The sequence below is a fragment of the Sabethes cyaneus genome, chromosome 2, assembly GCF_943734655.1.
Source record: "Sabethes cyaneus chromosome 2, idSabCyanKW18_F2, whole genome shotgun sequence".
NCBI classification, from domain to species: Eukaryota; Metazoa; Arthropoda; class Insecta; order Diptera; family Culicidae; genus Sabethes; species Sabethes cyaneus.
This window is the reverse complement of record NC_071354.1, coordinates 14,747,819-14,770,564: the sequence shown is the minus strand read 5'-3', so window position 1 is coordinate 14,770,564 and position 22,746 is coordinate 14,747,819. Positions and strand designations below refer to the sequence as shown.

At 39.7% G+C, this 22,746-nt stretch overlaps 1 protein-coding gene across 2 annotated transcripts in view; it reads right to left on the bottom strand.

The window, feature by feature from the left end:
- LOC128738820 (polyamine-transporting ATPase 13A3) overlaps positions 1-8,942 on the bottom strand; it is a 29,176-nt gene extending 20,234 nt beyond the window's left edge. Inside the window, exons 1-2 of one of the 2 annotated variants that reach the window (XM_053834229.1) lie at positions 8,349-8,942; positions 7,291-8,173 (exon numbers count right to left, since the gene is read on the bottom strand). In XM_053834229.1, the coding sequence (XP_053690204.1) occupies positions 7,291-7,826 (536 nt within the window). In that variant the 5' untranslated portion in view covers positions 7,827-8,173; positions 8,349-8,942. The remainder of the gene's footprint in view (positions 1-7,290; positions 8,174-8,348) is intronic. The other variant, XM_053834228.1, reaches the window with a different exon arrangement.
- Positions 8,943-22,746: the final 13,804 nt, after the last annotated feature.

Sequence of the window (22,746 nt, the reverse complement as noted above, 5' to 3'; positions counted from 1 at the left end):
TCACAATAGCTAATCTGTATTTAATCACTATGTTGAAAAAATAAGTACCTACCTAGTGAATCACATTTTATTTCGAAGAAAAATCAATAAAATAGTCGCTGGCTTTTTCTTGCTGTACTATTTTTATGACATCATATAAACATAAATCGTTATTTTATGCGCCAAGCTTGTTTCCTGGAACCCAAACTATTCAACGAATATTCATCTTTATAATCACAATCAAAATTGCAAGCAATGGTAAAGAAATTCCGGATCGCACATGTTTCTTCCTGCAAAATTCCAATAACGTTCGTATTCATATAGCCAAAAACAAGTTTGCATCGTAATGGTGCTCTAAACGCCCACTGTTCGCTAGTTTCCCCGGGATTTTGCAGAACTTCTACAGTGCAGGTACGGATTTGTATTCCTTTTAGGCTATGCGGCCACCGCCGATGGTGATGCGATGGATGGTCGCTTTTTGGCGCTTACGTTTATTATGGACGGTGCGGCGGCGTTGGTCATCGCCGCGCGGTCCTCTGTTTATCGTATATCTTTTATGGCATGCAGCGGCGCTTTTGGTGAAATGACGACATTCGTTCGCAACCACGTTTTCGCGCCGGTCAGTTGCTGTGGTACTGATTGCTTAGCAAAACGTACACGTTCGGACACTCGGACAGACTTCATTCCGACTTGCGTGCGCACTCCGCCAGAAAGAGCGACGCGTATCCGAAAAAAATGCACCATCCGGTGTTCTGTATCGTTGAAAAAAAATTGGTAAAACTCCAACGTGACATGGGAGGAGGACTAACAGGAGGAGAGGTATGACAGGCGTCGCATTTTGAAATCGGCAAACTAGTTATTTCTAGTTTTATCTAGTTGTTCGAACAAAATTGTCAAGTTAAAAGATTTATATTTATGGCAAGCGACTGTGTTGAGTCAGTAGCTAGTTGAATTATACCCCATAAATTGCATCATTCTAAGAGCAATGTCAAGAGTATTAATGAAAACTAAATGCAAACTGACAAATGCACAAAAACTCCCGTGTTGGTGGTTGCCGTCTCGTGGATTAAAAAGCTGCATTTGCGTTTGTGAATCACTGATTCATTTTGTTGACAGTTTTGTTTTGCAGCACGTGTGTTTCACAAGAAATTTGCAACTGAGCTGAATTGCATGGTAAAACACGTATAAACATGTCCCATTCTTGAGAACTTGATACATGCATGCAAAGACGAGCATGTGGTCAGCTCCTTGTTTAAACATGAACAGAGCATTTGTAGCATGTGGAAGAAAAGAAATTAAGATATACCTAACATAATTCCAAGATTTCGTGCAAAAGAAGAAGTCTTTCGGCTCAGATAGAATACCACATCAATATTTTAAGAAAATAGTCTTTAATTGAAAAACTATGCAACAAACCGGATGAAAGGCGATTTGGATTTGACTCTGCTTATGTTCTTTTATCACAAACTAACCAGTAAAATTGTCTCATTGACATTTGTATGCTCCGAAGCGGCGCCATTCAATTAACTGAAATTGGGATCGATTTATCGTATTCTTCGCGGGTTGCCTTGATATACATAATACGCACGTCTATCGAAACTGAAATGAAGCGACGTTTCCCAAGCTGCTTGATTTTTTTTCCTCCTATTGGATAGACTGCTATTGACATTCTTGTCAGTAGTAATCAATTCAGACGATCGCTGTTTATTAAACGCGCTGTTGTCGTAAGGTAAGGAGTTCTAGTTCCGTAGCTTGTGTGCTGTATGGAATTGCATATAAAAGAGCAGCTTATGCTATGTAATGTGAAAATGTTACTGAAATGATTTTTTTTCGAAAATCCGCTGCTGTAAAATACATAAACGCATTTCGTACAATATGGTAGGCTGCGATGGGCTAGACACGTGACCAAATTTCTTAATCGAATTGTTCAAAGGAGATAAAAAAATGCGAATAACCCCCTTAATTTTTCATATTCGTCCGATTAATCGATTTTTTAAGCGAAATATTCGAATATTTATGGAATATTTATGGTTTTATTGTACTCTTATGGTGGTCTTCAAGACTAATTTTGGTCTTAAATGCCGTTATAAGAGTGTAATAAAACCCAAATTGTTACTTGGGCTTGCTGCTATCAGAATAAACATGCCGCCCTATTACTCCGTATTACTTCGTCTGCAGTCGCCTCGTCTGCAGACCGCTTTAAAAATATGAATCAACGCAAAAGAGGTTTTCCGTCAAAAATTTTTTTCACCAAATGTTCGGTTTTGACTCTTAGAAATGATACCCGTACAAAACTTTCTTTATTAAAGCCTCTAACTACTGTAAAAATGAAAAACTAAAATACGTATATTTCAACCCGTCACTTCTCGGATGAATACATGCCTTTTTGTACCAGTGTCCTCTACTTTCACCAGTTCGAAACCATTTGTGCCACTCTTTACTCTTGTGGCAAGCAACACACGAAACTAAAAAGAAGGTAATCATTAGCTTTTCATTCGTTTTGTCCTTTTCACTCAACCGCTGATACACATATGTCAAAAACTGTTGTGCAATGCTGCCAGAAAATCTGAAAATTTTGGTTTTTGAACAGTGCAGTCGAAACGAATTTTTTAAAACTCAACATTCGTGATTTGGTGAAAAGAAACTCAACATTCTTGCAATTTGCATTGTTCAAAAAATCGTAGTAAATTCTAGAGTCAACGAATAAAATCTATTTTTGCACTATTGTCACTCGTATTGGGAGTACTTTCGAGAAAAAATAAGAAAAGGAGGGGTATGATCTGACGAAAAACCTCTATTGCTGCACACAAACATCTTACTGATCAGGAACGCGATATATGCGAGCAGCAGAAAAATAAAGCAGTCCTTTTCAGGGCCAATGTACGCTTCGTTAGAGTTATGAATTTAATTTTGGTTATTTAGTTGCCAGAAAAAATGATATCGCGTAACTTTTCAACAGGACCTGAGTAACATTGAGAGACTCTCTTTGGCCTCCCTCTTTTCCGGTTACGGTTACGACGGCAACATAAATGCATTCAACGATTAACGTTTAGCTAAATAGTGACGCTGGCAACCGATTCAAGCAAAACTGATGTTTTAAAGTGGTTTTGGATTGCCGTGGCAAGCACCGGTAGCGAGGAAGTTTTAGAATCACCGACTACAGTCGGGCGGTAAGTCAAAGTGTGTTTATGTGTCTCAAGTTAACTTTTGCGAGTGATTCGACAAGTGGAAAGGTCGAAAAAAATATTAAATTGACGACGAAAAAGTGAATAGTTAGTGGTGAATTTTAATTGTGAACAAATCTCAGTATTTAGTGTAATTTATGAACCAAGCAGCAGTTAGCTTCGAGGTGCGATGCCAGTCGTCGTATGTTCGAATCTCGGTTAGGCGGTGTTGCTAGATAGAGTCAGTAGGTTTGTTGCACTAGCCCCGTAACTGTCCTGTACTCTAACAGCCAGCTGCGAAGTCTGACAATAAAGAAGGGTAATGTCTAAAGACGGTTATGCCTAAGGCTTTGCTTTTCTTATTCTTATTATTATTAATACCATCACAGCCACAATAAAGGATTCCTGGAAATAATTTTAATTATTTCTAATCATAGAAATAGTTTAAATTATTTTCTTGTCTGTATGCCCATTTGCAAGATATCAGAGATTTATTACAAATGTTTAATCGGCCAGGCCAACAGTAAAGTATTGCCGCAAAGATGATTATACGAAATGAATCTTGTGTGAATAAGTTATTCACACATAGATGCATTTCTAAATCTACAGGGAATGAAGAAACGGGGACGTCTCGTACCAACCGTCTCTGAGTATTTATATCTTTGTTTTTGTTGGGAGGATCTTTGCTAATAAAGGTTAAGTGATACCCCGGTCCCTAGCCAAGGTTATAGCACCTTATTTCGCTTTTATGCCCAAGGCTTTGTTTTTTATGACCCACACAGTAATAGAACTTATAGAATGCAATATTTAATGCTAAATCTTCTAACGAGTTTGCAGGTTAATAGAACCAATTCTATTTTGACGTAGGACTACGTCTTTGTTTACTATACTGGAACTGGGTAGTACTTTGTGAAAACGAAAATAGAAGTGTAACGTTTGAATGAAAGATTTCAAATGCTAAAAACTACCAAACTACTGAGCAAAACTGAACAATTTATATGTCGTTGAATAGATAAAATGACCAGCAATTTTATAGGGGTAAGAGAGAAATTTTATGGAGGGCGTAAGAGGGGGGCTCCTATACAAATGAGACACAAATTTCCTCAAAACTCGAGAACAAATCAAGCAAATGGAACCAAATTTGGCATGTGGAGGTTTCAGAAGGCAGGTTTTCTTTCTACGGTGTACTAAGACCTCTTTCTCTTCTAAGAGGAGGGGCTCCCATACAAATCAAAATACAAATTTCCTCATAATTCTGGAACTAAAAAAGCAAATGTAAACATATTTGGAATGTAGGGGTTTCAGAAGGTAAGATTTTTTTCTATGGTAAATTGAGACCCCTTCCCTCTTTAAGAGGGGGGGGGCTTCCATACAAATAATATACAAATTTCCTCATAACTCGAGTACTAATCAAGCAAATGGAACCAAATTTGAAATGGGGTTTTTGGAGGTAAGAATTTTTTCTAAGGTGTACTGAGACCCTTTCCCCTTCTAAGAGGGAGGGGGCTCCCATACAAATGAAATGCAAATTTCCTCATAACTCTAGAACTAATGCAAATAGAACCAAATTTGGCATGTGAGGGTCTTAGAAGACAGGATTTTTTTCTATGGTATAATGAGACCCATCCGTCTTTGAACAGGGGGGGGGGATTTGCTATGGTGAATTATAACCTTTGTTTCTTTAAGAAGGGGAGATCCCATACAAATGAAATACAAATTTCTTCATAACTCGAGAACTAATCATTTGGCATGTGGGGATTTTTGTAAGCATGAATTTATTTTGAATTTATTTATTTTATGATGGTTTGAAACCACTCAGCCCTGTGGTAGGAGAATAAGGACTCTCATACAAATAAAACAGAAATTGGTCATTCATTGCCATTTCAACCTTTATGATGTACATAAGTGATTGTTAAAAGAAATCTCTATGTCTCAAAGGTTGAAGGCGTTGTACTTATGAACCCCCGTCCACGTATTTTCAAAGCCACCATTGCATTAAATGAAGAATTGAATCTGAATATTTCGCTCTTCTCTTTTAAACATTCACTTAAACAATGGCACTCAAAGATTCTTACAAACATACATATGCCAGAAATGCAGTTTACAAGTGTCTTTAATCTGATGATTTGATATAGTACTACGTCATCTTTTCGTACAACCCTTAGGGATGTATACCTTGTAGTTTTTGTAATAAGGCAATACGGTACGCGGAAGAAGGAAATGGAAAGGAGATACTGGGTGCCATACTGACTGCCATAAATCTGACTCTGACGACATTGTCGTTAAGTTGCTTTTGACCGTAGTGACCATCAAATTTTGTTACGGAAACTCTACCGAATAGAAGCTTCTGAGGAGTTTGTCGACTGACTTCAATCGTACTTGACGAATCGTAGACTCTTAGTAAAACTAGGCTCTATTGAGTCCGTTCATTTTTGCATAAGTCTGGTATTCCACATGGAAGTAACCTAGGAACCTTACATTTTCCCATATACTTTACCGATGCATGTTTTGTAGCACCAATTGGATGCATTTGGAAATATTCCTCGTCATAAGATCCATAGAGGACTGCAAGCATCTACAACGTTTACCAGAAGTAAAGCTGTAATCATATATGATTATGCAATCGAAGGGTCTCCTTTACAACGTGTTGCCAGCGTCTAAGACCTGGGTGTTGAACAGGACTTGGGGATTCTAAGGTCACCTTTCAATTCCACTATTCCAATATTATATCAAAAACACATAGAACCCTGGGACTCATTATGCGTTTAGTCAAAGAATTTCGAGATTCGTACTGCGGATCATTAAATCCGCAGTATGGATCAGTACATTAAATTAAGTTTGTCTCTGTGTAATTTGATTCTTATGTTGTCAACTCAAATTGGCTTTTCCCATAAAATTACTTCAATAGGACCTCATCAGTTGAAGTTAATAAAGTAATAAATAAATAAATAAATCAGTAAAATCGGTTCAGTGGCACAGGAGTTTTGAATTTTTAAAGAAAGATTGTTGAAAACGACGGCTTTTGGGACCACCCTGACTCAGAATGAGGTACTCCACTAGTCGAAAACTAGGCGTTTGATTCACAAACACAGACATCAGATTGATCGTTGTCAGTTCCGCTGCAGACAAACTTGCGCTTAGTGAAAAGTAAGTGTTTTTCTCACTGCTGAAAATCTTCTTTGACGTCATTTTCTCATGCGTCATTTAAAAGTGTAATTGAAGATTTTTATTCAATTAATCTGCTCTTTAAAACTTTATAAGGACGCAACTCAAATTTTTTTTTAAACTTGGCTGCATAGGATGGCAATACAAACAAACAATTTTTATAATAACCGTCAGAGGAGCCCCGTTTCTCCATGACTTTTCAACCTCCCTGCCAAGGACGGACGACATAACTTAACTGTACACGGTCAGGAACAGGACCGGAAACAGGACAAAACATGTTCAGACAGAACGGAACAACGTTGGACAGTTGCAAAGCAGTTCGATTTTACAATTGAAGTCATTTTTGCAGCAGACGTACGTGCGCTTAATGAAAAGAAAATTGATTTTTCTCGCGTTTGAAAGTTCAGTCAAAAACTTTGAAGTCATTTTCTCCATGATTTTTCAACTTCACAAGCACAGACGAAACTACTCAAGGTGTCAAGGTATAGATAGTGTCAAGTAATTCATAAAAGCAAACAGAAAAGCTCTCATGAATAGTTGACCTAAGCAGCAATGTTGGTTATTTACTGCCGACAATGTTTGATTTCCCCAAGTTTAGTTAAAATCACAAACAGCGGTTCTATTAGAAGTTGAATTGCGTCAGAATTTAATTAGCTGAGATTTAAAGTAAGCTCAAGCTCATATAATACATTCATAAATTTAAATTCATTTTCTTATTTTTTTCGAGCCATTCCACTGTTCTACAGTACTTCGCCGAGAACCGGCTAGTTCAAAAGTAATTACATGCAAATTTGACTACCCGGGAGCCCCCTTTTAATTGAAAAATAACACCCGCATCCGAACCAATCGGTTTCTAAGCCATGAATAACCATATACCATATAGCCTTGCTTGCTTGTGGCACGCTTGATTGCTTGATCACACCATAGGTTAACCACACGAGCAATAAAACCCCCCATCGCATCATCATTTGTATCTACTCACTTGATTGCATCGGCATCCAGCGTCACGACGCTCTTGACGTAGTAGGCATCGTGCTTGCCCTGGTAGCGTTCGTGAACGAGCACCTTCTGGGCCACTTCCAGCGAGCACTCGCGGTGGGTTGCCAGTAGCAGCCAGTGCTGCCACCAGTGCATGACCAACCGAAGAATGCCGAAGGTCAGAAAGTATCCAATGTAGCAGAAGAACATGCGAAGCGGTGATTTTTCGTAACCGGTGACGAACATCTGATCTTCGTCGCCATCGTTGAGGATGTCGTGCACCGATGCCTGGGAGGTTTCCGTCAGGAGCTCCACTAGTGTGGACATTCCGTCCGCATAGCGTTTCTCCTTGCCGCGGTCATAGCGCAACGAGTTGGTGGAAATTTTGGATTTGATGGACTTTTTGCTTCGGATCGAGCTATACAGTTCCTGGTAACCGTTGGCCTGATCGGGAACGTCCTTTGCCGCAGGAACCGGAGAATGCGGTGGCGGCGATGGCGTGGGAGCGGGAATAGGGTGGTCACTAGTTTCGAGTGGCATTGCTGGTGTCAGTGAGTACTACCAGTCAAACCTCGCCACTGAGCGAAGGTCAGGGAGGCTTCGTTCTCGTAATTTTTGTTTTGCAAATCAAACGAAGATAATAATGACAGCGCTGTTGCTGCCGCTGCTGCGATATACTGAAGGTGTCTTGCGCAACTGGTCGTAATCAATGAAATACAGGAGCTGCGGGATAGATGTGCTATCTTTTGATGAAACGGCTCTGCCCAACGGTCCAAGAAACAATCGACGAATGGAACATTTCACGACCGCAACTAATTCGGCAAATGGTTCCAACTGTTGTCAATACAGTCGATATTTAATTTTTCATCTATTCCGTATCGAGGATTCTGTAAAGTAAATGAGAGAACAAATGATCAGAAAAACTTCTCCCCAAAAATTGCTTGTCTTTAATGTGTGGGTTAATAGGTTGAGTCAATATGACACATTCTGTTTTTGGAATATGTACAATTATATAAGCATTAGTACGTGGTGTGCTGTTCTGAATTGGCAAATGATTTGTACCTACGTCTCGCTAGCTGGCACTCGTTCGGTCGATGCGTTATCACTCCCCGAAATATGTGACACGCAATCGATTTTCTCAGTGGCTAGGATTTATTACTTGATAATACTGCCGCTTTTATCAACACTTGTCAATCACACAAAAACCATATTGGTACAGAACCTGGTATTTTGTATGATCTCAAAGGACAGCGGCATGCAGTGTTCTGATTTTTTGTTTCCTTTCAATGAGAAAAATCTAAATTTTGCTTTGTTCCGAAACTACATCGGATTGCCTTTGGAGGCCACTTCCTAACTCAAAGCGTTCTTCGTCTCAGCTCATCGACAGACTAGAATTGTAAAATGCTTGGTTCATTACTTCCAGGAGACACTAGGATTTTCTTCACACTTCAGCAAACATGCTCAAGCACATGGATCACACTTTTTTCACGATTCAGACAGAGAGTAAATCAACTTTAAACGGTACTGCCTTCCGTAGGCACACTCCAATCGCAGAATTTACATTCCGAACACTTTTCACACACCTAGCAAGAAATAATCAGCACCAATATCGAACGAAAATCCGGACCGATCCGCAATTCACACGATTGAAGCTGAAACGCACGCACCGCACTGAAAGTGTGGACTGGAATGGTTTCAGCTCTGTCAAAATTTTTCACTCATGAATCTGACAGTTTTTCTAGTAATATTATCGAACCGTTCGGAACTCACCACCCCACCATCGGTTTGCCCGAATTATGGCAAACTGTTTTGGCGCTACTGCGACTGCCTAGTGGTGAATAAGTCGTCTACCGCGGTGACGAATACTGCTCAGCACGTTCCGTTTACAAGCTGAACTCGTCGATGTTACCAGTGAGTGGCATGCTACCTACTAGTGTGCTCGCGCGTGTTTCACAAATGATACTGACTCACTGCGAACACACCGATTGAGATTATACTGAACGAACCGCGAAGCAATCTCGTTCTTAGAGTGTACCGTGAACCGTTGACACACTGCCTGCTACCCGGAGGCTTACTACCCACAAAACGTGGCTTACGTACAGGTACACTTTATTGTAGAGTCTCTCCCCGTGCCCGGCGCATCGAAAATCCTGTGCCCATAATAACAGAAATATTATGACGTAAAAAGACTGATTTCAATAAACTTAACTTTTTCCAAAGCTCTATCCTGAGAGAATGCCCATATATTCAAGTTTAAAAAGCTTAAGTTTGAATCCGCAGAGATCCTCTTCTGTTCTTTAAAATCTTCCAAAATTCGCGCCTATCATACGAATATTGACGAACGAAACATAACACGAATCACTCTTACGAAACTAGCAGATAAAATATAATTTTTACCTCGCGTCGCCTTATGTGGTTGTGGTTGCTCTTGAATGTTTGCAAAAATCAAGACCTGCAAATCAAGCTCCTCAAATGGTAGAGAATTTTCTTCCTAGCGTTTTACTTAGTTTGCAAAATGTGTTGGTCCTCAAAGGATTTTATTATGCAATCGCCCCTTCCTTTGGCTTACTAACGTAGATCCAATATAACGTGCTCCAGTTCGGATCAGCGGTCATCACTGTATTACAGATTGTGCTTTGCGCATCAAAAAGAAACAGAACAAGATAAAAAGTTCTAAAGCTGATTTGGTGAGCGTTACTATAAATGTTTTTTATTCCTACGCCAATAAAGGGAACCCAATTATGGTAATGCATGAAAAGGTAATAACATTTCATGCGTGTTCTATAATAACGATAATAAACCTGAGTCTGTACGAAGCGTGTTATTAAAAAAAAAGAAAACCTATAGATCCTTTCAATACAATGACTGAATAAGGAACCTCAACTCAAAAAAATAACTTATTGGCGGATGTCACGCCAACTCGACCAGAGGTTGGCATGACCCTCTCAGTATTTAATGAAACTTTGTGTGTGTAAAGAGTTCATGTAAATAAACATCTTTGGATACTTAGTTTTTTGAAAACTGGTCTAGACCACCTTTTGGACCGGGCTTAATTTTTTCTCTTTTTTTATAAAAAATATAACTCGAAAACTATGAGACCTACACAAAAAATGATCTATGGGTGACTTCTGAATTTTCATAAAAAAATGAAAAAAATTAATTTCTACACTGAGAAAAAAGCATTTTAAAAACTAAAAGTCGATTTTCCAAAAAATTAAAATTGATGAAATTTTTTCTGAAGATAGATAATTCATTGAAATCTGAGAGGGTGCTGCCAACCCCACAGACGAGTAGGCGTGAAATCCGTCTATTAGTCTACTGAACTAAAACTTGATTCGAAAATCCACTACAGAACTACAGGCTGCTCTTGAGTCTACTCATTGCAACGAAAAAGATCAATACTCTAAAATTCGGCATTTACCGCATACCAACGTTAACGGGACGCTTCATAACATCCGACTCTAATAATTTTGGTGCTCGAAAACAAACAAAGTTTCACTAAATAACGTGTCGTCTTTTTAATATATAGTAGCGTTAGAAAAAGACGAGTTCGAGCTGGAAAAATAGGGAAGGTGAGGGAATATTTCGAAAACCGGGTAAAACCGATGAATATTAAACCTAAAGAGCAGAAAATTAGATAAAAGAGGGTCACTGAAGCAACGCTTATTAAGTATGTACACCGTTACTCTTTAGTTCTCCCCATTTCTGTTCGAATCTCATGAGGCAAACAACTCCCGTGAGTGCTAGCAGCACATTGGGATACAGATTTTGCATTACTTTTACTTTTCTTCTTCGCTTTACGCCCTCGATTCTACACGCGGGTGAGAGTGCGAACCCTCGCGGGTGATCGCTATCAACTGCTCGTGGTGCAATGACGAGCGAGAGTGAAGACCGTGACTGTTAACTAAATACACACTCGCAAAAACTCGTGGAAGTGCATGAATAAATAAGAGCGAGAGTCCGAAAGGGATGATTTTTTTTGTGTGTGGATATTATCACTACGACCAGCATTTTGATCTATTGTGTTCTTATCCGAGTGTTGTTCCGCATTTCGTTGTTATTACAGTATTGCTATATAGTGAGCGACTGCTTATTATCCGTGCTTAAAGTGTCGGTGTGTTTTCACCCTTATTTTCCTTCTACGTTTCTTACTACTTTTCAACCCAGGCCAGGAATGCGAAGACTAGTTATAATTTGTCCTTGAACAAGAGGCTTCATTCGCACCTCGAGCAAGCATCATTCTTATAACCAGCCCCGGCTAAAGGCTTCATGGTCGGTAAAGTTGAGTTCTGCACAGAGTGAGGGTGTGTATGTATGTGTTCTTTACTAATTTTGCTTTACCAATCTCATTCCTAGAACCAGGAAGCGAAACGAGTTATAATTTGCCCTTGAACAAGAGGCTTCATTCACACTTCAAGAAAGCACTACTATTATAATTTGCCCTGGCAAGAGGCTTCCTTGTTAGTTAATGCAGAATTTAGTAGGAAGGATGTGGATGAGCCTGAGAATAAACTCATGCTAAAGCAGCTCATTTCGTTTGACCGAATCATACGCCGCCTTACCGTCAACAAGCAGATGATAAGTCTGCAAGTTGTACTCCTAGAACTTGTCTAATAACATAACGTTATACAGAAGAAACGTTGGGAGCGTTTTCTTGAGGAGGCGGCAAAACAACTTTTGTATCATTTGTTTGTTTGAATTTAATAATGCTAAAGGTCTGTAAACTTTGTTATTAATAATTGCTAGCTGAGTGCCCGATCTTACTCGGGGCGCCTTTGTCTAACAGCCACTTGTACATCAGTTATTGTAATCGAAATGCTTATAATGCAAAAATATTAAAATATTGTTCCTCTTTTGAAAGTGCCTCCCCATTTGTCAGCTTCCCCTCTTTTGTCTACCCGGTCACTTGCACATCTGTTTTACTAATGTTGATTTCAGATAATCGCCGCCACCGCAATGTTTGTTCGATTTAATCGACGTTTTTCGGCGAAATAAGTATGAAGATTTTTAAATACCAGTTAGTTCGCACGTTTCGAGCTACTTCTGGTCTTCGCTCATCATTACCATTGAAACAGGTCATATTTTTAAATTTGACAAAGCCAAAATCGTAGAGAAAATAACTAAGCATAACACTAGACTAATAGCAGAAACATTTTACATTAAAATGTTGTGAATAGACTAGTAGATTCCGCAACGTTCAAAGCTGCATATGACCCTGTAATCAAAAAACTTGCGAGAAAGAGAAATAGAAAGTAAGACATAGTAAAGAGAAAGATAAACCAAGTAGAACCTAATGGACGAAAAAGTGTAAGTTATTGTTTTTTCCTGTATGGACTCATCACTGCGACCAGTATGGTTTGATCTATTGTGATATCGCCCGGGTGTTTGCTGTATAACCCGCACTGCATTTTATTTTGGCTATAGTCGCTATTGAGTGAGCGATATGCTTATTGAATTTTATGCGTGCTTATGTGTAATTTGAGCACCCTTCCCACAATGCTTTTTCTCTACTTTACCCACCTCGTTCCACATGACAGCGCTGTCCCCAATTATAGCCATCCCTGGAACAACTAACCAGTGCATTGAACTATAAGGGTCTCATTTTTGTACTGTCAATAGGCCATATCGGGATAACATAGAATTCAGCATGAAGGAAGAGTGGTGAGGGACCTGGGAATAAACCCATGCTAAAGTCACTTTGCCATCGAATGGCCTGATTCTACTAAGATTCGAACCCATGACCATTCGCTTGTCAAAGCAGACTCGGTAACCTTGCGGCTACAGAGCCCCCCAAGTGTAAGTTAAGAATTTGTAATATGTTTTATGTTGTAAATGTGCCTAATATAGTGTTTTAGTGCCCGCAGATGATGAGCGAAGACCAGAAGTAGCTCGAAACGTCCGGACTAACTGGTATTTAAAAATCTTCATACTTATTTCGCCGAAAAACGTCGATTAAATCGAACAAACATCTGTTTTACGGAAATCCCTGTAAAACCTTATAAAGAAAGAGAAACAAAGACATTTTTCCCATTTGGACCTTCCGGTTTTAACAACTGCCCATAGGAAATGAATAGTTTTGTTATTGTACTTTTTTGAACACAGCTTTTTATTTATTTACTAGTTTAGTGCTGCATCCTATCCTGAAATCTGAAACATGCCATATAAAGCTTACCATGAGAAAAACATGGTGTACTCAAATCAATTCCACACTGCTTTAATGATTGCCCCTGTAATTCAACTAGACTCGGCCAACAACACTTTGCACTAATGATCGAACACAACACGAACACACTGCCAAGTTTGATAAAGAACGGTCGTCAAGGCGTTTTGGAGTTATGGATCCCCCCCCTATTGGGGACCCTCTCCTCTTCCTTTTAGGGAACTTCCCCTTCTCCTTTTTGTTAACCCCCCAGTGCTTCTCTTTGGCAAGGAACATGTGTGCCAATGTGTGTTATGACTCTCCACCCCCCCTCTTCTTGTCAACCCATCAGTGCTGAATCCCTTATGTCAAGAAACATGTATACCCTGTTTGGTGAAGAACCGTCAGAGCATTTAGGAATTATGGCCTCCGCCCTCCCCCTGTTACGACCCCCTCTTATCAACCCCCCAGTGCTGATTTCCGTATATCAAGGAGTATGTGTGCCAAGTTTGGTGGCGATCGGTCGAGGCGTTCTGGAGTTATGGTGAACATACAGACTCACGCTCACTTATATATATATATATATATATATATATATATAGATACGTTCGTCTGTCAATTAAAAAGTTACAGCCTCAGTGCAGAATAACTCTCGAAGTAGAACTCTTCTCAACTCTTTCCAACTTCTTGTGCCACTCACATGCTAGAACCGTTGCAGGGAAACCCTTTTTAGCAAATACCAGTGAATTTGCACCTTATCAGATTCGAAGCCGCATTTGATTCAGTCATGTAAAACGAGTTCGTTATAGTTGAAACTAGTTTGTCAACAAAACTTGTAAGGTCGCCTTTGCCCGCTTCTCATTATGTATCAAAATAACGGGTAGAATATTTTACTCATTTGTGATGTTCGACGGTTTGAACCAAGGTGTAGTCAAACTTACAAACATAAAAAAACGTTACATTTTTTTATGAGGGCATAGTTAATTGAAAACAATATTTGAAAATTCGAGCTCTTCTATTTGCCCTGAAAAATCCAAGGTAAATTACCGGTTTTCTCGAATATTGCTTATTTCAAAAGTTTATTAATCATGAATCCAGCGTCGTACAGAAAGCAACCAATTAAAAAAAAAATATCTGGAAATTTTTTTTTTCGAAATATTTATTACTTGTTTATCATAGTTTTGCATTCCTTGAAACATTGATGTTGGACGAGGCCGGTTGACGGTGAGCCTCTTGGCACTTTTGAGTAAGCTGATGAATTTTGGAGAAAAGAATGTGTAGTTTTAATAACTGGAGCCAAATAAATGTAAAAATGTGAAAAAAGGCTATTGACTTCTGAATTGTTTATGATGGTTTGATTTGTAATTTTTTGCTTGTCTATTTTTCATTTCATGATTTCTGATTAAAACTAAAATTATTTACTCATTTACTGTAAGTATGTTAACAGCCTAGTCTAGCCTTCTGCTAGAATGAACTACGTGCCTTCAGTTAATAGAAACAGTTGCCCATGATAGGTGACTGAAGTAGTAAAACTTTGACACGGGATATCATCCGACAGGTGATCGTGCAGTCATTGTGCGGTCATTTTATCACGTTCCATCATTGGCTGGTCACGTGCGTTGCATTTGTTCAGCATCATGGAGTGCTCGTTGAATGATTCGTCCGTCAATCAGATCTCAACCCTCACAAAAATTCCTATTCCATAACGTGGTTAGCTCGGTATTCACACTTGCGTCTTGCTTCCAGCAGCTAGCTGAAAGGTGCATTTCTAAAAACAAATCTTACCTTAACAGCTAGTGTAAGCCGTGAGTTCGTAGACCAGTTGTCAGTAATTATGGACAGAAGTTGCTGATCATGTTTATTCCGGATCAATTCGGTTTCCGAACCGTCTCTGTTGCAGGTAAACTGCAACTTATGGCTCGCTTGTTTTATAACATCTTAGTGCAATGAATTGGGTTTTATCCGGTTGAGGTCGGCTCAGAACAAGACGAGTATGAAATTATCTAATCATAAACTATGAACCGGATATCTGGCTTCAGTTCGTACTACGCAAACAGATTTTGCAAATGAATTGTTATGGCAGCATGAGTAAAGTGACAGGACAAAATATGTCAGATAATAATTAGATCAGACACATTGACACCATCATTTTTATTAACAGCAGCTGATTCTGTGCAACCTATCTGACTTCCACCCACTACCCTACATCAACATCACAGCACAGCTCGCGTAAATGGCCTTATTAAGCCGGCAACAATCATCATACGGCCTAGAGCCGTACCGCGCATGCAGAGTCGATTCAATTGCCAGCAATCGTCCGCAATTCATTCGCGTGAGGACCCCAAGCGTTTTGCGTACGCGTTTCTACAATATTTTACACCGGCGACGGCGGCTTCGCGTTCGCAGTCGGCTGACCATCGCATCGCATCGCGTTGATGGCTGTGCGCTTATTACTAGTAGTAGAGCCGTGATTAAATTGCCGGCTGATAGGTATGAATGAATGCACATCGCAGCTTTCATTTGTGCGACGCATCAGCTTTTCCATGCACTTGGTGAACCTCAAGGATGGCGATGTTTGTTGTTTGGAGTCATTTACCCTGTATGTAGGTACAGCTTTTAATAAAAACGGGTTTCGAGCAAAAAGGTTATTCCTAAAGCGGCTAGCACGTATTGGTTTCGCAAGAAACAGCAATTAGTCATGCAGGAAAGCGTTTATGGCTGTTTGTTCTAGCAGCCGTTGCCAGGCTGCAATAATCGAGTCTTGTCGATGATGGCTTTATTCACCACTGGCTTCGATGGGTGGTGCTATAATGAAGGCAGGAGTCGGCAGCTGGAATCGAGTAGTTTTAGCTGTTTTAAATTCATACATTGAAAAGCAGAGGGCGTCTGAGCTTTGACTGTTGTAAGCTTTTAAGCTCAAAGCACCTTACAAGAAGAGAAAAATTGCGAAGCAAAATTTTCAATGGGAATAAACTTTGATTAGGTCGTTTTGTATACTCGATTATGGATGCCATATCATATCGAAAACAGTTTCTATGTACAATGAAATGTTTTATTTTGTGTTTGACAGAGTCGTTTGACAAGTATTTAAAATTTTTTGATTACGGTTTTTCCTATTTTGCACTAATTGGATTTGATGCTATTACTGTAACATTGCTATCACTGCAGAGTTCATTTAAAATAAAAAAGAGTAAAGAGCAGTTTTCCAATGAAGCTCTTTTGTGGTACGCCAGAAATGAATGCAGAATGAGGAATAGGGTACGAGAGGATATTTTCAGGTTTCCAAATTCTGCCTATTTGCCTTTTATTTCGCCAATAAAAATACTTTGCCGACATACAATTTTAATATATTATAACTATTTTCTCAAGACTGTAAATAATCTACTATTTTTTATTCAAAGATCGTCAAAACCACCTGTTCTTCCAATAGAACTAGGCCATAGGCCGAAAAAATAGATGCCATCGCTTAAGAGGCTGAAAATACCATCCCTTGCCCTACGTACTCGGAAATTATGTGTTGTCAATATTAGTCTTGGTTTTTGCTGGGTTTCGCGCATATTTTCAATGATTCTTCCTACGCTAAAAAAAAACAGGAAGATAAGAGCCAATAGATTACTAACAGGTTGGAGATTATTATTTGAAGTTACTTTAATTGATTTGTTTTCGATTGCAAGGTGTTCTGCAGCCAAATTTACTACTTCTGTTGTTACAGTGATACACGTGTGCAAGCATTTTGGAAGCCTCTTGGCGTCGAAAACCAAATATATCATAGAAGGAGGTTCCAGAAAAAACAACATTCGTCTCCTACGTTCAGTGACTATTACCGGCGATGAACTGGGAGTGGTTGTTGAGTTTATGATTTGGGATCTCTGATTCGACCACGGTAGGAGCATACGGTGTATGATCCACGAGCTGCAGGGACTACTTGGAGAAATTTCCATTATAAACCTGGTGAAAGTTGGAAGACTACGGTAGGCCGGCCACGTCGCAAGGATGCCGGATGCCAACGTGCTAGATGGCTCGGTTAGGATGAAGTCAACTTGCGTGTGTCGAGATGCTCAACGAATTGGCGACGAGTAGTGCAGGACTGAGTACAGTGGAGAGAGGAACGCTTAATACAGCAAGAGCCAGTCCAGCTCTATGCTGCTAGAAGTAAAAAGTACCACCCTTTTGGCGTAGTCTAGCAATTCTCTCCAGTGGCCCACAGTCATCCCAGATCTGTATTTGAGCATGGAGAAAGGGTCTGCCATTCGGAACCTCCGCCACAGTCTGGACAGTGTTCATCAGTCGTCCCGGATGCCGGTTATGTGTGCGCTAGTGATGACAGAGTTTTCCAGTTCGCAACGCCAGGCAAATATATTTGGTATTCTGGATATTGCGTATCTGGAGTTGCTTCATACCTAGCGCTGAGGTGCCTTACACTAATTACACTAATAACACTAATAGTGAACCACCTTTCACCTGGAATACGCCAACAAGTAGCCCTAATACATCGTATCGTGGTGTGACTATCGCAGGGGTGCTTGCATTCGATTATATGCCTCTTGTGAACTATTAGAATGTCAGAGGTTTGCGGAGTAAATTCGTTCGGTTGCGATTAGTGTTATCCAGTTGTGGGTATGACAAAATCATCTTGAGGGAAACATGGTTTATAGCAAAGTAATCTCTACGTGACAACCGTGACTACTTCCAAAAGATTGCGAAACCATTGGATTCGGCCAATACTACCGAGTGAAACGTTTCTGCGGGCGGATCGGTCGGATACTTCACAGTTAACGTCATAGCGCAACTTACCATTTTCAGCTGCGTTTGAAGGTATTGAGATTCATTGTAACAAAACCGAGCCTTTCGGATGGTGACTTTGCTATAAAATAAAATTCCAAAAAGAGCACCTTTCGGAAAATTCGTCCGCGTGAAGGTTATCGGCCATATTGTGATGGCAAGTTACCAAACCGAATACTGAGGCGGAACATGCAACCTAAACTCGAGCTCGTACTGGATAAATTGGGCAATTTCGTTAAATATAGTGGGTCGTTCAATGACAGAAGGGATTCCAATCCACACTCTTTCGGTTGGTACCCAAATGTTTTTGCAATTAAACTACTGCCGCACGCCTATATTAGATAGTCTCATATCTAACATTATCCCTCCAGTTTTAACCATTCCATACACGCACACAGTGCGGGAGTAGTTTAGTTGCAAAAACATTTAGGGAAACAGCCGAAAGAGTGTGAGTTGGGGTCCCACCTGCCATTGACCGACCCAATATATTTTTGGCCTATAAATCGAAATTTCCCCGTTCATCTAATTTAGCATTTTTCGCGCTAGAAATTTTTTCACCATACAAAAAAGGTGGACCGTGACAGAGTCAGAGAAAAATAAAACAGAAAAAAAACTTCAAACACTTCATTTCATGTGCTATAAAAAGTTTTCTAACGACTTGATACCAACTTCGTATCTTTCGTTCAGAGCGTAGAGTCGTTTAGCTAATCGCTTCCAATTCGAACAATTGCTAGTGAGCGCATTTTGTGTTTCTGGTGTTCAATAGGATCAAATAAATCTTTCTGATCCGCTAGATGGCTCTCAGACCGCCCAGTTAGCTTCGAGGTATGATGCTGATTCAACAAGCCAGTCGTCGTATGCTCTAATCTCGACTGGGTGATGCTGCTAGAGTCAGTAGGATCGGCTAGGATCTATTGCGGTATACTCCATCCTTAAATCTATGTACATTGTTTGACATACCACCAGTAATTCGAGTGATTGTCAGTTCTCAATATGCACAGTTCTTCCAATTAGGCTTAGTACTTCCTGTGAAGACCCTTGGCTTATTGGGACTTTCAGTTCAAATATTCAAATGCTCCTATGTTTCTTTACCGAGGACTCTTAATCTGCGTTGCATTAACGCACCACATTTACACAGTAGACGTGCTGATGTTTCAGTTTTATATCCGCAGAAACGGAATGTATCTTCACTGAGGATGCCCATCTTCGTAAGATGGTATTTGCTCAGGCAGTGACTATCATTGCACTATGGTCCAGAAAGCCAAATTAGGTGAAATAAATTGTTTACTCAGTAGTGGTTGATTTTAGACTATTTATGTGTTAGCAACAACATCTTGATTTAGGATGCCGCTGTTTTTGGCATGAGCTATGAGCTGAGTAAACCCTTAAATTAACCTAGATCCAGAAATTATTTTCAAAACCAAACAAGATAGAGTATTACTTACTTCAGCAATTTTATAGCTTGAAGTATTTTGAGTAATATTGCAGAAGACGGAATTCCTCTATCTCGAACCGTTTCCATATTAGGGCGTTTTTCCTGAATCAAGTTAAGGTGACTGCTATTTTGAGATTTTTCTCCATAACTTTTTTATTTTGCATTTCTCGCAATACACTTCTTCAGATGACTTTGGAGGTTCAATAAGACGCCACTTGTGGTGAAAAAAGAAACTGGCTATCTACTTTACTTCTACACTTATATCAAATTTTGTGTTAAAATAGGCCGTTTTCAAATGTTAGTATCTTAGAAAGATGCAAGCAGAATTAAAATCGGTTGATTGCGTTTGAAAAAACGTAGTTTTCTGTGCATAATATCCAAAAATTGGTGAGGGGATTTTTATCTGTCTCAAATAAATCAACTTTGAATATGTAGGGTTTTAACATATTTAACCTTCCTAGTGCATTGGGGTCGTTTTCGACCCATCGGCATACTTACAAAGCTTCATACTCAATAACGGAACGAGCTAGAGACTTGAAATTTTCTGACTTTTCCTAACTTTGGAAAACTAACATTTTGGGGGAGTTTCAGCTTTCAGCGACATCTAGAAGAGGCACAGTAAAAAAAGTTACATATTATGCATTAGGGTCGAAAACGACCCAGGTTTTGAAATTGCTCTCATTCATCCATTTTCTATCCGAATTTCGATTTCTTTACCTCGTTTGAAAGGTATGGCCAAAACCTGGCACCCAAGGTATGTTAGGGAATATTTGTTGACTAATGGCCACTTCTGCGTCGGTTCCGGAACACCCACTATCAGGTCCCGGGGAACATTTTATACTTTGAGATAATTCGTTTTGCGGCACATCAAATCACGTTGGTTTGATAAAATAAGACTAATGGAAGTACAATGGGGACATTTTGGACCCAAATGGCCACTTCACCATCGGTTCCGGAACATCCGGTATCCGGTTTTTGGGGACTTTTTTGTTTTTTTTAGAATAACGCATCTTGCGACACATCAAATCACATCGGCTTGATAAAACAAGACTAATGGAAGTACCAGGGGAACGTCTTGGATCCAAATGGCCACTTCACCATCGGTGCCGGAACATCCGGTACCTGGTTCGGGGGACATTTTTTCGATTTTGGGATAATTCATCATGCGGTATATCAAATCACGCCGCCATGAAAAACCGAGATCGTCGAAAGTATAATAAAGACATTTTGAAGGAAAATGGCCATATCAATATAGATTCCGGAACATCCGGTACCCGGTTTTAGAGGCATTTGCGAATTTTAGCATAACTCATCTTGCGGCATATCAAATCACATCGGCTTGATAAAATAAGACTGAAATCCAAAAAATGTCCCGAACCAGGTACCGGATGTTCCGGAACAGATCGTGAAGTGGTCATTTGGCCTCGAAATGTCCCCATTGTATTTGCATCAGTCTTATTTTATCAAGCCGATGTGATTTGATATGCCGCAAGATGAGTTATGCTAAAATTCGCAAATGCCTCTAAAACCGGGTACCGGATGTTCCGGAATCTATATTGATATGGCCATTTTCCTTCAAAATGTCTTTATTATACTTTCGACGATCTCAGTTTTTCATGGCGACGTGATTTGATATACCGCATGATGAATTATCCCAAAATCGAAAAAATGTCCCCCGAACCAGGTACCGGATGTTCCGGCACCGATGGTGAAGTGGCCATTTGGATCCAAGACGTTCCCCTGGTACTTCCATTAGTCTTGTTTTATCAAGCCGATGTGATTTGATGTGTCGCAAGATGCGTTATTCTAAAAAAAACAAAAATGTCCCCAAAAACCGGATACCGGATGTTCCGAAACCGATGGTGAAGTGGTCATTTGGGTCCAAAATGTCCCCATTGTACTTCCATTAGTCTTATTTTATCAAACCAACGTGATTTGATGTGCCGCAAAACGAATTATCTCAAAGTATAAAATGTTCCCCGGGACCTGATAGTGGGTGTTCCGGAACCGACGCAGAAGTGGCCATTAGTCAACAAATATTCCCTAACATACCTTGGGTGCCAGGTTTTGGCCATACCTTTCAAACGAGGTAAAGAAATCGAAATTCGGATAGAAAATGGATGAATGAGAGCAATTTCAAAACCTGGGTCGTTTTCGACCCTAATGCATAATATGTAACTTTTTTCTAATGCATTAGGAAGGTTAAGTATATAAAAGTTAACGAGTTGCGCCATAACTCCGGAACGCCTTGACTGTTCTTAGCAACCTTAGTCATCTGAAGAAGTGTTTTGCGAGAAATGCAAAAAAAGGTTGTGGAGAAAAATCGCAAAATAGCAGAGTAACACTAACTTGATTCAGGACAAACACCCTAATATGGAAACGCTTCAAGATAGAGGGATTTTGTTTTTTGCAATATTACTCAAAATACTTCAATCTATAAAATTGCTGAAGCGAGTCACGCTCTATCTTGTTTTGTTTTGAAGATAACTTCTGGATCTTCAAGATTTTGTTGCAACCACATAAATAGTCTAAAATCAACGACTACTGAGTAAACAATTTATTCCACCTAATTTGGCCTTCTGGCCACAGTGCATTGGGTAGTTCTTTTTTGTTCAAGCTAAGCTTTTCTTACCACTCGTTAGTGCTTCAAATAGTTGACAACCCAGCATGGAGGTAAATATACAACACATTCGGCGCATGCAATTTTACCCCTGGTAGTATTCTTTTATTTGTCAGCCTATGGACATGACTACTGAACTACTGACGGTGTGTGTCTTTCTCAGTTTTCTACCCTCCAAAACAATTCATTTATGCATTGCAGTGCTGAATGATTGCCCGACTAACCTGTCAGTCAACTTCCCTGCTCTTGACCGATATTTTATATCTCAAAGTATAGTTTTTTAAACTGCCTGCTTTTTAAAATCAACCACAACCTAGTTGAAGGAAATTAATTAAAAGTTCGAAGCAATGTTTACGTTTATTGTAATTTCGTTTGCCGTTGTCGGCAGTTCACATTTGATTTCATTCACGATTTTCCAGAACAACACGAACATGAACGCAAGTGATTCGCTCAAAACGTTGGTTGCAGGTTAGCAATGCTGAGT